This window comes from Oryx dammah, unplaced genomic scaffold, assembly GCF_014754425.2.
Source record: "Oryx dammah isolate SB20612 unplaced genomic scaffold, SCBI_Odam_1.1 HiC_scaffold_11072, whole genome shotgun sequence".
NCBI lineage: Eukaryota > Metazoa > Chordata > Mammalia > Artiodactyla > Bovidae > Oryx > Oryx dammah.
Window position 1 is genome coordinate 2,338,911 of NW_024080466.1, and position 14,798 is coordinate 2,353,708.

The 14,798-nt window shown below is 43.3% G+C and overlaps 1 protein-coding gene across 7 annotated transcripts in view; it reads left to right on the forward strand.

Annotated features, from left to right (window-relative positions):
• The first annotated feature begins 2,063 nt into the window (after positions 1-2,063).
• The window catches only part of LOC120860421 (sentrin-specific protease 6-like), a 127,551-nt gene continuing 114,816 nt past the window's right edge, over positions 2,064-14,798 (forward strand). For 3 of the 7 annotated variants that reach the window (XM_040236223.1, XM_040236224.1, XM_040236225.1), the window contains exon 1: positions 2,075-2,752. In XM_040236223.1, the coding sequence (XP_040092157.1) occupies positions 2,701-2,752 (52 nt within the window). In that variant the 5' untranslated portion in view covers positions 2,075-2,700. Of the gene's footprint in view, positions 2,753-4,117; positions 4,282-14,798 lie in introns of those variants that run through there. The other 4 variants (XM_040236228.1, XM_040236227.1, XM_040236229.1 and 1 more) reach the window with 4 other exon arrangements.

Here is a 14,798-nt window from a genome sequence, read left to right on the forward strand (position 1 = left end):
TTGTAAATATTCTAAGTATATATTTGCATACATACTAAATACATCTAAGTTTCAGGGATATATCCTAAATCTGAAGTTTTCTAAGCCCCGAAAATCATGGATATCTGGATATTCTGGATAAAGGGATACATGATACCATCAATTCTTAGTTGATCATATTTATATGGAAGAACAGTGATTTCTGAAAATATCTTTAATTTTATATTTGAATATGGAAACTGATAACTTCACTTGTATTAGTAAACTGCAGACTCATAGAGTAAGAATAACTGAACTGGAAAGGAATCTAGAGACAGTTAATCTAGAGAGTTTCACATTGTGGGTCCCCTGATCAGCAGGCTCTGCATCACCAGTGAACTTGTTAAAAATGCAAATCTAAGGCCCACTCCAGACCCAGTAAATCAGAAACTACAGCGGAGGGGCAGAGCAATCTGTTTTAACAAGCCTTTTCAGGTGATTTTGATGCATGCTGAAGTTTGAGACCCATTGGTTTAATCGGTATTTCTCTTTTAAAACTGGAATCAAGGAATACCAAAGAAATAAACTGAAATTCACACTACTTAAAAATAAAATAGTGGACTTTGAAAGATCCTAACTCAGATTGCTTAAAAGACATCTTTTCTGTAACTGTAACTGCACCTTCTTTCTCATTTCATGGGTATTAGTTTTCCACAGCTGCTGTAATAAACTACCATTAATTTGGCAATTTAGAAATTTATTATCTTACAGTTTTGTAGGGTCAGAGGTCCAACATCTGTCTCATTGGGCTGAAATCCAGATGTCAGCTTTGCTCCCTGGAAGCTCTAGGGGAGAATCAGTTTCCTTGCCTTTTCCTGCTTTCAGAGGCCATCCATATTCCTAGACTTCTGGCACCTTCTTCCATTTTCAATGCACGTGTGGATTTTAAACTCAAAAATTCTTTCCCAAGGTTCATCTTAGTATCTGTACAAACGAGTCCAGTCTCCCGCATGTGGCTATGATCTACCAGCCTGAGCAGGATACTGTCATTGGCACAGACCCTGCCATAGGCCATCAAAACTTAAGTCTCCCCAAGCAACAAAAATAGCAAATGAGAACATATTCATTATATCACTCTTACTAAGTCAGGAAAGGTTATTAGTTCATCTCAGGAAAAGACTTTAAAAGAAGGTTTAAAGACAGTTTTTTGATTTATACCTTGGCCTCCGGGCAATTAAAATAGTTCATTCCTTGATTGACTCAATCATAGTTTTCCTGTATCATTTCAGTTGCTGTTGAATTTTCATGGATATACAGCATACATTTGTGTGTTTTTTTTTCCCCAGGGAAGACAGTGAGGGATTTAAGAAAAATGTTCGATTGGAAGACTACACACCAAAAGGAGTCGTGAGTTTCGCGGTGGAACTATGCATAACTTCTTTCCTTTTCTGTATTTTCCAAATATTCATTAGTGAACATGACATTTCTTTAACTAAAAAAATAAAAACGAACATGACAGTCACCTGGAGTCACAAGGCCTGACTGACTGGCAAGGCAGCGGGACGGCTTTTGAAGTTTCAGGTACACAAAAAGACACGATTTTTTTTTTTTTTTTAAATTTACACTGTCACCCGAAGGGTACTGTAGCAACTTCCCTGATGAATTGCCTTGAAAACGTTTTTAAAATGAAGACGACCACAAATCACTCTCCACATGTGTGGCCGCACTACCTCGACCTTTTCTCTCCAGCTGGCTACGGTCTAAGCCCGAAGGCCTCCGCAGAGGAATGAACCCAGAGTCCTTCTCAGCCCCCCGTGCTGCCACGGAGGCCGAAGGCAGCGCCGGCCCGGCCCGCCAGCGCCTCGGGACCCGGCGTGTGTGGGCCGAGCCGGCGCCGCGCTGGGCCCTCGCCACGGAGGGCCGGGCGGCAGGCGCCACGCGGCGGGGCTCTGCGCGGCGCCGAAGCCTCTCCGCCCGCGCGAGAGCCCGGGCTGCTGAGGGGGAGCCGCGCTGGGGGCGGCGGCGGCGGGGCGGGGGCGGGAGCCGGGCGGCAGCAGCAGCAGCAGCGCCCGTGGGGGAGGAGCGGCGGCGGCGGCGGCTGGAGCTGCTGTGGCGACGGACGCGAGGCGGTGGCAGCGGAGACCCACCCCTGTCCACATGGACAGTCGCAGAGGCCTCGGCTGATGCATTCGCGCCTGGGCGGGGTGGGCGGACGGCCGTAGCGGCGGCGGCGGCGCAGGGAGTGGAGGGCCCCGGGGGGCGCCTGTGGGTCGCGGGGACCTCGCCGCCCCGGCGCGGCGGGTGCGGCCATTTTACGGCCCGGGACCGAGGGAAGCGTATCTGTGTGCTCGCCTTCTTCCCCCGCCTCTTCCTGCGGGCCCGCGGCCGGGGGAAGCTTCAAGGGCGGCCTGGGCGGGCGGTGGATGGGAAGTCGCGGGCCGAGAGGCACCGGGCCCGGGAAGCGCCGTCGCCGCCGTCGCCGCTCGCGTTCGCCCGGCGGGGCCTGAGCCAGCCCAGGCTGCGGGCCTCGCCGCCCGCCCGCCCGCGGATAGGCCCCGGGAGCCGGCTGCTTTTGTGTAGGCCCGTCCGGACGAGGCAGCGTCGTCCGCCTCACGGCCGAGTGCTAGGCCCGCAACCCTGCGGCGGCTACCCTCCTGCGGCGCGGCCCCTCATCCCGGCGAACGCGGCGGCGGCGGCGTGGGCCATGGATTAAGGCGGCGGCGGCGGCGTGGGAGGAGGAAGATGGCGGCTGGCAAGAGCGACGGCAGCGCCGGGGAGATTACTTTTCTGGAAGGTACGTCTATTCCTGCCCTTGTGGGGGTTGGGGGTGGGCAGAGACAGGAAAATGTGGCCCCTGATTCCCGGATATTCGGTGACGGGCGCCGGGGGCGTTTGGGGGGCGGCGGAGGACCGGGGGGGGGGGGCGGGGGCTCCGGGGCGATGGCGAGGAGGGAAGGTGCTGCGGGGGCGCCGGGTTCGAGTCCGCCCCGGCGAGGGGCTCGGCCGGGAGGCTGTGAGGGGGCGGCGGTGGACCGGCCGCGAGCCGGACTTTTTGGAAGTCCTCCGAGACTGCACGGGTCTTTTTTCTTTTTTGACATTTTTTTTGCTTTCTCTCTGCTGGCCTGGGCATAAGGGCTGACTGCTCGGCTCTTGTTTGGTGTTTGTGAAAAGTTTCAAGTTGCTAAAAGGTTGGGTGAAATCGGGGGCTAGACCACTTTGGGAGGGGAGACGTAGTTTCCTGGAGCTTGTTTTAACACCCCTCACCCCCACCCCCCGCCCCGCAGGCCTTTCTGTTTCGCAGAGCTTCAGGCTTCCTTTTGCAGCCAGCATTCAGATTAGGCCTGGCCGTGAGAAATGTGTTTTGCTGAACATGTTTTAGGAAGTAATGTATCTGAGAAAAGAGAATGAGGTATACAATATCAATTTGGGGGTCGTCACCCAAGCTAACAGACAAAGCTCAAGTGATTCTATTTTTATTCACTTGTGAGGAAAAAGTTAAACATCTGCTGTAGGTGGACTAAGCCAATGTTAACAAAAGCTACATATTATTGTTGGGGATGGTGGTAATGGGTAACAGGGTTGGCTCTTTGGCCAAATATAAAGATCCGCCAATACAGCTAAATCCGTTGTAGTTGTGGATCAGGAACTCTAATGTTCATTGCTTAATTTGACTGCGGATTCACTGATTATGCTGGTAATTGGGTTTATTAGTCAGTTCGGGAGAGCAGGTCTGTCTGCTCTGCAGTGATTATTAAAAAAAAAAAAGGGTTAACTCCTCTGGAAAATTTTGCAAAGATGAATTTCACCTGGGATATAGGCAGTACTTTAAAAATAATTGGAAACATTTCTGATTTAAGATAGTACAACTTCACTGTGGTACAAAGTCCTATAAGAGGGTGTGGAAGGATGCTTATGCTGTGTTTACAGTTTTCTTAACTGCATGGGGAACAGTGCCTGGAACACAGTAGGTACTCAGTCCAGTGAACAAATAGAGACCAGTAGAGGGGAGTGGGAAAAGAAATATTAATATTCTTAATTCTTCTTCCTTAAAGTATAGCAGAACAAAAAAATTTTTTTTACCTTGTCATGCAAACCAGCCTTTATTTAAAAATGATGAGAGTTTTATATGAGATTTGTAGTAAGAAGATGTGGAAAGCTTGTGAGTTTTCTTCACTTCATATTTCTTCCATTCTACCTCCATTCTCATTTGGGCTGATTAGTCAGAGGCTGAGAGTGGTGCAGCTTGTGTTACAAGTGGTGCTATGTGATGAACATTGGGAGGATGGAAGGAGCATAAATAAGGCCAACAGATAGAGGGCTGAGGTAAATTTAAAGCTGTTGCTGCTGCTGCTAAGTCATTTCAGTCATGTTCGACTCTGTGCGACCCCATAGATGGCAGCCCACCAGGCTCCCCCATCCCTGGGATTCTTCAGGCAAGAACACTGGAGTGGGTTGCCATTTCCTTCTCCAATGCGTGAAAGTGAAGTCGCTCAGTCCTGTCCAACTATTACCGACCCCATGGACTGCAGCCCACCAGGCTCCTCCGTCCGTGGGATTTTCCAGACAAGAATACTGGAGTGGGCTGCCATTGCCTTCTCCTTTGGCTTTTAGCTTATTCTAACTTAAGGGTCTATGAATTACTCTAGTGGAAAAAATTGAGTTTCGTCACTTCTTTTTCAGCGTTTGCATAAACAAGTGAATGGTGCCTTGTTTAGAATATGAATAAGAGGCTGATATTTAGTACTACTGAATAAGTGGAATGATATTTAGGACTACTTATATTGTTTTATATTTCGTTCTTTTGGTTCTTTACGCTTTTAATGATGAGATACTCCAATATAACTTGCCAAATATTCACTCATCAAATATTTATATCAGCCTACTCTGTGCTAGGCACTTTACCAAAGTAAAGACAGCAGTGCATAAGATAGTTAGGGTCCTTTCCTTCATAGGACTTATATTTTAGTAGGAGGGACTTTTTATAACTAAAAATTAATCCATTTAGAACAGTCTTACCGCTTTTTTTTTTTTGCATATTTTCCTTCTTTAGATTTGCTCAGACCTGACAGCCTACTTAAAATGTCATGCTGCCACACTCACATGTACAAACATGGTATTCCTGTTTTATTTTTCATGGTAGCACTTTTCACATAATAAATTTGTCTTCATGTTTTTTAGTACTATAAAAATATGAGCTCCATTAAAGCAATAACTTTTTCTTTTCACTATATTTCTTGCACCTGGAGCATCTTTATTTCTTGTTAATGAAATAAGAAGATGATAGTGTAGTAAAGGGTATGGAAGAAACACATAGAAAAAGCCATTTTGCATAGTGTTAAGGTCAGGAAAGGCCTTCCTGAGGAGGTCACACGTGTGTTAAGGTAATAACTGAGACTAGAGTATGGCAGAGAGGACGATGCCTGTAAAGGTTCTAAGATGATATAGGATTTCATTTGCTTAAAAAAGATCGTTATGGCTGAAATGTAATAAGTACAGAACACAGTAACCAGCACAGATACGAGAGCAGATCATGAAAGTTCATGAATTTTTATTTGATTCTGAAAAGTATGAAATCATTGAAGAGTTTGGGGCAATGGAGTTAATGATACAATTTATCTTTTTAAAAAAATAACTTTGCTCCTGGAGTAAATTAGAACAGAGTAAGAGTGAAAGCAGAGCCATTAGTTAGGAGAATATTGTAGCAGTCTGAAAAATAGACAGGCTTGGATTAGGATGGTAGCAGTGGCCATGGGGAAAGAGGAGTGGATAGATGGAAGATCTGTTTGAGACCTTCTGAATGCATTGCGTATTGAGGATCAGAGAAAAGTAGGAATCAGAGATGACTCCTAGGGTTTTGGTTTGAGGTTTTGGTGGGGGTGGGGGGACTCCATTTATTGAGATGGAGTAGAGGAATGAGAAGCTCATAGCTCTGCTTTCGTCATCTTAAGTTTGAGGTGCTGGTTTGTCTTCCGTGTTCTAAATACTGCTTTACAGTCTCATAAACTGTGAAGTAAAATACTAATTCCAATTCTTTTCCTACCTTCACTAGGGAAAAAGAGCTACTGGTTACTATTGTGCTTTGTCAGTGTAGTATCACACTGAAATGGTGTGAATTGAATTAGGCCACAGTTTGTACTGAATTTTTTTCTTCCTCCTCTTTGATGTGTTCCTTTCTCTTCTGTTCATTTAAGGTTGTCTTCTGCCCCTTTCCCTCTTGTGATAGTTTGGGAGGTTTCTTTTGTTGATTCATTCAGTAGATACTTACTGAGCAACTATAATGTTGTAGGTTCTATGCTGGAGAGGCACAGTGTAGGCAGGGAGATTTCTTGGTGGAGTTTCCAGTCCGGTGAAGAGAGTCAGTAATCAAATAATCATACTTGTAAGTGTAAAATTACAGCTGTCAAGTGCAACAAATGGGGATTATTTGTAATAATGAGGATTTGATCTAACTACAAACAAAGCTAGTGGAGGTGATGGAATTCCAGTGGAGCTATTTCAAATCCTGAAAGAGGATGCTGTGAAAGTGCCGCGCTCAATATGCCAGCAGATTTGGAAAACTCAGCAGTGGCCACAAGATTGGAAAAGGTCAGTTTTCATTCCAATCCCAAAGAAAGGCCATGCCAAAGAATGCTCAAACTACCACACAATTGCACTCATCTCACATGCTAGTAAAGTAATGCTCAAAATTCTCCAAGCCAGGCTTCAGCAATACGTGAACTGTGAACTTCCAGATGTTCAAGTTGGTTTTAGAAAAGGCAGAGGAACCAGAGATCAAAGTGCCAACATCCACTGGGTCATGGAAAAAGGAAGAGAGTTCCAGAAAAACATCTATTTCTGCTTTATTGACTATGCCAAAGCCTTTGACTGTGTGGATCACAATAAACTGTGGAAAATTCTGAAAAAGGTGAGAATTCCAGACCACCTGACCTGCCTCTTGAGAAACCTATATGCACATCAGGAAGCAATAGTTAGAACTGGACATGGAACAACAGACTGGTTCCAAATAGGAGAAGGAGTACGTCAAGGCTGTATATTGTCACCCTGCTTATTTAACTTCTGTGCAGAGTACATCATGAGAAACGCTGGACTGGAAGAAACACAAGCTGGAATCAAGATTGCCGGGAGAAATATCAATAACCTCAGATATGCAGATGACACCACCCTTATGGCAGAAAGTGAGAAGGAACTAAAAAGCCTCTTGATGAAAGTGAAAGTGGAGAGTGAAAAAGTTGGCTTAAAGCTCAACATTCAGAAAACGAAGATCATGGCATCTGGTCCCAACACTTCATGGGAAATAGATGGGGAAACAGTGTCAGACTTTATTTTTGGGGGCTCCAAAATCACTGCAGATGGTGATTGCAGCCATGAAATGAAAAGACACTTACTCCTTGGAAGGAAAGTTATGACCCACCTAGATAGTATATTGAAAAGCAGAGACATTACTTTGCCGACTAAAGTCCGTCTAGTCAAGGCTATGGTTTTTCCAGTGGTCATGTATGGATGTGAGAATTGGACTGTGAAGAAAGCTGAGCACCGAAGAATTGATGCTTTTGAACGGTGGTGTTGGAGAAGACTCTTGAGAGTCCCTTGGACTGCAAGGAGATCCAGTCAGTCCATTCTAAAGGAGATTAGTCCTGGGTATTCTTTGGAAGGACTGATGCTAAAACTGAAAGTACAATACTTTGGCCACCTCATGGGAAGAGTTGACTCATTGAAAAAGACTCTGATGCTGGGAGGGATTGGGGGCAGGAGGAGAAGGGGATGACAGAAGATGAGATGGCTGGATGGCATCACGGACTCGATGGACATGAGGTTGGGTGAACTCGGGGAGTTGATGATGGACAGGGAGGCCTGGGGTGCTGCAATTAATGGGGTCGCAAAGAGTTGGACATGACTGAGCGACAGAACTGAACTGAGGGCAGTTTGGAGGGTGAATAAGAGAGGGAAAGGTGGAGAGACAGCTTTCTAGCCAGGGTGGAGGAAGCCTGATATGTTTAGGGAACTGAGAGGACCCTATGGTGCTAGTAAGGAGAGTGTTACAAGAGGAGACTAGGGTTAACATACTCAGGTTTGTTTCAAGAAAAGGTCAAGGTCTACCACTTGTAGAATGCTCTAGGGAGGGGCAGAAGAATGTCAGGGAGGTCAGTTAGGAGACTAGTGGTATAGGGCAAAGGTGCTGCTAGTTAGCTCCTCCTCTTCTCTTTTGATATTCTCCTTTTCTCACCTGTGGAACCTCTGGCATGTCTAACTCCTCTCTGTTTTTTTTTTTTTTTTTTTTTTTTTAATATAGTTCTCTTGTTCATCCTGTAATAGCTTTCTTTCCTTTTATCTTTTTTCTTCTACGAACTGCCTAACCAATTTTTTCCCATTTTTTTCTCCTTCCCTTTTCATATGTGTGTGTGTCTGTGTGTATTTCCTACTTTGTTTTCATTCTGGGCCCCTCTCCCTTTGTGGACTTTATTAGTTAAGGAGATTGGTCTGAACTACTGCAGTGTTGTCCTCTATCCAGCAAAACTGCTTATGTTTCCAAATGAAAAGTGTTTTCCATTTTCCCTTAATTATACTTTATTTTTACATACAAGTCAAGTTCAGAATCCAATCTGTTTGTCATTTTTGTGGGGCATAGTAAATACTTCACCACATCTCCTGAACTAAAGTACCATTTCTTCTAAATTATTGGCATTCCATGAATATGAATAGGGGCTTTCCAGGTGGTGCTTATTGCAAAATTCAGACTTAAATTGAAGACAGTAGGGAAAAACCACTAGACCATTCAGGTATGACCTAAATCAGATCTCTTATGATTATACAGTGAAGGTGACAAATAGATTCAAAGGATTAGATCTGATAGACAGAGTGCCTGAAAAACTATGGATGGAGGCTCATGACATTCTACAGGAGGCAGTGATCAAAACCATCTACAAGAAAAAGAAATGCAAAAAGGCCAAAAAAAAAAAGGCAAAATAGTTGTCTGACAAGGCCTTACAAATAGCTGAGAAAAGAGAAGCAAAAAGCAAAGGAGAAAAGGAAAGATATACCCATTTGAATGCAGAGTTCAAAAAATAGCAAGGAGAGATAAGCCTTCCTCAGTGATCAATGCAAAGAAATAGAGGAAAACAATAGAATGGGAAAGACTAAGATCTTTTCAAGAAAATTAGAAAAGGAACATTTCATGCAAAAATGGGTACAATAAAAGACAGAAATGGTATGGATCAGACAGAAGCAGAAGATATTAAGAAGACGTGGCAAGAATACACAGAAGAGCTTTACAAAAAAAGATCTTCATGATCCAGATAACCACAATGGTGTGATAACTCACCTAGAGCCAGACATCCTGGAGTGTGAAGTCAGGTGGGCCTTAGGAAGCATCACTTCAAACAAAGCTAGTGGAGGTGATGGAATTCCAGTAGAGCTATTTCAAGTCCTAAAACATGATGCTGTGAAAGTGACGTATCCAGTATGCCAGCAAATTTGGAAAACTCAACAGTGGCCACAGGACTGGAAAAGATCAGTTTTCATTCCAGTCCCAAAGAAGGGCAGTGCCAAAAATGTTCAAACTATTGCACAATCGCACTCATCTCACATGCTTGCAAAGTAATGCTCCAAATTCTCCAAGCCAGGCTTCAATAGTACATGCACCGAGAACTTCCAGATGTTCAAGCTGGATTTAGAAAAGGCAGAGGAACCAGAGATCACATTGCCAACATTCATTGGATCATTGAAAAAGCAAGAGAATTCCAGAAAAAAAAAAAAAGTCTACTTCTGCTTTATTGACTACACCAAAACCTTTGACTGTGTGGATCACAATAAACTGTGGAAATTCTTCAAGAGATGAAAATACCAGACCACGTTAACCTGCCTGCTGAGAAATCTGTGTTCAGGTCAAGAAGCAATCATTAGAACCAGACATGAAACAACAGACTGGTTCCAAATTGGGAAAAGAGTACGTTAAGCTGTATATTGTCACCCTGATTATTTTTTAACCTATATACAGAATATATCATGCGAATGCTAGGCTGGATGAAGCACAAGCTGGAATCGAGGTTGCTGGAAGAAATATCAGTAACCTCAGATATGCAGATGACAGCACCCTTATAGCAGAAAGTGAAGAGAAACAAAAGAGCCTCTTGATGAAAGTGATTGAGAAGAGTGAAAAAGCTGGCTTAAAACTCAGCATTCAAAATATGAAGATCATGGCATCCAGTCTCGTTTCACGGCGAATAGATGGGGAAACAATGGAAGCAGTGAGAGACTTTATTTTCTTGGGCTCCAAAATCACTGCAGATGGTGACAGCAACATGAAATTAAAAGACGCTTGCTCTTTGGAAGAAAAGCTATGATCAACTTTGACAGCGTATTAAAAAACAGACGTTATTTTGCCGACAAAGGTCTGTCTAGTCAAAGCTATGGTTTTTCCAGTATGTATGGAGGTGAGAGTTGGACCATAAAGAAAGCTGAGCACTGAAGAATTGAAGCTTTTGAACTGTGTTGTTGGAGAAGACTCTTGAGAGTCCCTTGGACTACAAGGAGATCCAACCAGTCCATCCTAATGGAGCTCAGTCCTGGGTATTCATTGGAAGGACCAATACTTTAGCCACCTGATGTGAAGAGCTGACTCATTTGAAAAGACCCTGATGCTGGGAAAGATTGAGGGCAGGAGGAGAAGGGGACGACAGAGGATGAGATGGATGGATGGCATCACCGACTCAGTGGACATGAGTTTGGGTGAACTCCGGGAGTTGGTGATGGACAGGGAGGCCTGGAGTGCTGTGATTCATGGAGTTGCAAAGAGTCAGACACGACTGAGCGACTAAAACTGAACTGAAATGGTGATAGTGGTCAAGAACCTGCCTGCCAGTGCAGGAGAGATAAGAGACACTTGTTCAATCCCTGTGTCAATAAGATCCCCTGGAGGAGAAGATGGCTCCCCACTCCAGTATTCTTGTTTGGATAATCCTATGGACAGAGGAGCCTGGTGGGCTACAGCCCATGGGGTTGCAAAGAGTCGGACATGACTGAAGGAACTTAGCATGCTCTCATTGATGTGAGCGAGGTCTTCGTTGTTGGCTTGCTCAGGGGGTCACACCGCAAAGTTCTTCATTTTAGCCCCACTCCTTCCTCTTTTGATTGTACTACCTTTAGAAACTATACCATCGTGCCATTCCTTATTTAGTGCTTTAGCTGTATGTATTTCCTAGCATTTCAGGTGAATTGATAAACTCTACTTATCACTTGATTTCATGTTCTCACATGAAACAGTTGAGTAGAACCTTACATGAAATGGAAGCAATTTTCATAAGAAATGCATTGAGAACATGAAGTCAGAAGCCAGAATGCTAGGATTCATCTTCTAGCTCTATACTTACTGGCACTGCGATCTTGGATAGATAACTTAACCTTTGTGTTTTCATATCTGTAAAACAAGAATAATAACTGCAGTTACTTCATAAGGTTGCCCTGAAGATTAAACATGTTAATATATAGTAAACTCTTAGAACAATTCCAGGCATGTGATTCCAAATACTATGTATAAGTTGGTATTATATTTATTTTCTTAGCAGGTAGAAGAGAGAAAAACTTCTCTTGCTTTTCTGTTCTTAATGCTTGCCTTCTCTCTTATTTGAATTCTAGTTTTTACTCTCTTTAACTTACTACCTTTCTTTTCCTAGGTATTAGCTGATCGTTCTTGATATTCTAGAGTGACTAGTGACAGAGTAAAAGAGAATGAAGTTATGTATTCTACATCTAGACTTCTACAAATTAGTTGTTATTGTACTGTAATGTTACTGTAATGTTAATACAATACCATTGTATATTGTAATATTGTATTGTATTGTAATTTTGCCATTACGAAAATGCATTGACAATTTGAGGAGGTCAAGAGGTCTAGAGGGATCATATGACCTAGAGCAAGTTAGGGCATCAGCAGAACCGGAGCCTGGGACCTGTGCCAGAGCCTTAACCTCCTTCAGCATTCCTTTCCTTCTTTCTTCCTTTCTTTCCTTCTTTATCCCTTTGCTTTCCCATTCTTCTTACCTATTTTACCTTTAGGCTGGACAAGAGAAGGAAAAAATAATAGGGAATTATGGGGACTTAGCATTCATTGATTCAGTTTGATCTCTCTACGAGGGAAAAGCCAAAGCCACAGATGTCTTAAGGCCCAACTTCAGAAATTATAGTGTAACTTCTGTCACACTTGATTGGCCAGAAAGCCACAGAGCCAGCTCAGATTCAAGGGGAGGGGAAGTAGAACCATCATTCATCAGGAACGGTGGAAAAGAATTTGCAGCCATCTTTCCTCTCCCAAACCCCTTTGGTGTTTTATTCTTGTTGTAGTTTAAATACTTTCAACAGAGTCATATTGTTTCTTGTACTTGAAAACTACAGTTCTTTTGAGATCCAAAAGTTTCTAATTTCTAGACAGATTAGGAAGCTAAAGGAAGACAGAAAAAAATAGACCACACGTTTGTAATTTTTCTCAAAGGTATAAATAGCAACATAAATCAGTTCAGTTCAGTCGCTCGGTTTTATCTGACTCTGTGACCCCATGGACTGCAGCACACCAGGCTTTCCTGTCCATCACCAACTCACGAAGCTTGCTTAAACTCATGTCCATCTAGTCAGTGATGCCATCCAACCATATTACCCTCTGTTGTCCCCTTCTCCTCCTGCCTTTGATTTTTCCCAGCATCAGGGGCTTTTCCACTGAGTCACTTCTTTGCATCAGGTGGCCAAAGTATTGGAGCTTCTGCTTCAGCATGAGTCCTTCCAATGAATATTCAGGACTGATCTCCTTCAGAATGGACTGGTTGGATCTCCTCACAGTCCAAGGGACTCTCGAGTCTTCTCCAACACTACAGTTCAAAAGCATCAATTCTTTGGCACTCACCTTTATAGTCCAACTCTCACATCCATATATGACTACTGGGAAAACCACAGCTTTGACTAGACGGACCTTTGTTGGCAAAGTAATGTCTCTGCTTTTTAATATGATGTCTAGGTTAGTCATAGTTTTTCTTCCAAGGAACAAATAGTTTTAAATTTCATGCTGCAATCACCATCTGCAGTGATTTTGGAGCCCAAGAAAATAAAGTCTCTCACTGTTTTCATTGTTTCCCCATTTATTTGCCATGAAGTGATGGGATCGGATGCCATGGTCTTCATTTTTTGAATGTTGAGTTTTAAGCCAACTTTTTCACTCTCCTCTGTCACTTTCATCAGGAGCCTCTTTAGTTCTTCTTCACTTCTGCCGTAAGGGTATTGTCATCTGTGTATCTGAGGTTATTGGTATTTCTTCCAGCAATCTTGATTCCAGCCTGTGCTTCATCCAGCCCTGCGTTTTGAATGATGTGCTGTGCATATAGATTAAATAATGAGGGTGACAATATACAGCCTTGGCGTACTCCTTTCCCAATTTGGAACCAGTCTGTTGTTCATGTCTGGTTCTAATGGTTGCTTCTTGACCTGCATACAGGTTTCTCAGCAGGCAGGTAAGATGGTCTGGTATTCCCATCTCTCTAAGAATTTTCCAGTTTGTTGTGATCCACACACTCAAAGGCTTCAGCGTAGTCAGTGAATCAGAAGTAGATGTTTTTCTGGAACTCTCTTGCCTTTTCTGTGATCCAGTGGGTGTTAGCAATTTGATCTCTGGTTCCTCTGCCTTTTCTAAATCCAGCTTGAACATCTGGAAGTTCATGGGTCACGTATTGTTGAAGCAGTTTGAACATTACTTTGGTAGCGTGTGAGATGAGTGCAGTTGTGCAGTAGGTTGAACATTCTTTGGCATTGCATTTCTTTGGGATTGGAATGAAAACTGCAACATAGTCATTGGTTAATTTTTCTTTGATTAGGGACAGATTGAAGAATTTCTGAAACCATAAGCAAGCATAAGGAAGAAAAGAGGAGTGTTAGAAACTTTTCCTTCCGTTTTTCCTTTCATTCATTGATATACTGGAGTTGTTACTGTAATCCTCATTTTCATTACCTAATGCCTTAAAAAGTATGGTCACCACTGTGTACAGTATTAAAAATTAAACGTTATCTCAGTGCAAAACACAGCAGTTAATTCAGAAAGTCAAAGGCAGGCTCTTGATGACAATTACAGCCCACTTCACTTGTGCACTCAAGTCATGTTGCTTGGAGTGATGCAACAGTGGATGGTCCATCATTGTGAACTGCCAATTATGGTTGCCTACATCACCTAAAAAACAGAAAGTAGCCATGCAGTATCCATTTCACACTAACAGCAATGTTACTTTTAGCCCCCTTTTCGGGCTGCCTTAGAGCTTCCCAGAGCCTTCTGTGTTCATCGCCAAAAATTAGGACCTCTTGTCTCCCGTGGGTACTAACTTTGAGTACTAAAATTGGGGCAGCCCTGGGCAAGTTGGGACATGTGGACCTGTGCCTCGTCCCAAGCTAACAACTACCTTGGGGCCATCTGAAACCGCAGGCTTGAGAAGTAAGAGAGCAAGCATATTCTCATCTTGATTTGGGAGAGCTTTTTGTTATTTCAAGTACATTTCATGCTTAGTTTTTAACAGGAAAGTTTTTTTCCTCCCACATTAACCTCATAATTGTTGAAATATAGCAAGGAGAAGAAAGCAAACAGTGCTTGTTTATAGTGTATAGCAAATATACTTTTTTATTTTTTGGAAAGATTGAAGCCAGTTTTAAGGACAGGAAGAGCTAGAAATTTCCAGAGACTTGTTTGCAGACTATGTAATAACCTTCTTGTCTTTCCTATATTGAAAAAAAGATCTGCAATCTTTCTGCCTCCCGAACTCCTTTTTTAATCTTCTAATAAATCTTCGATATGGTGAAGGTACTCCCTTTTACCACCG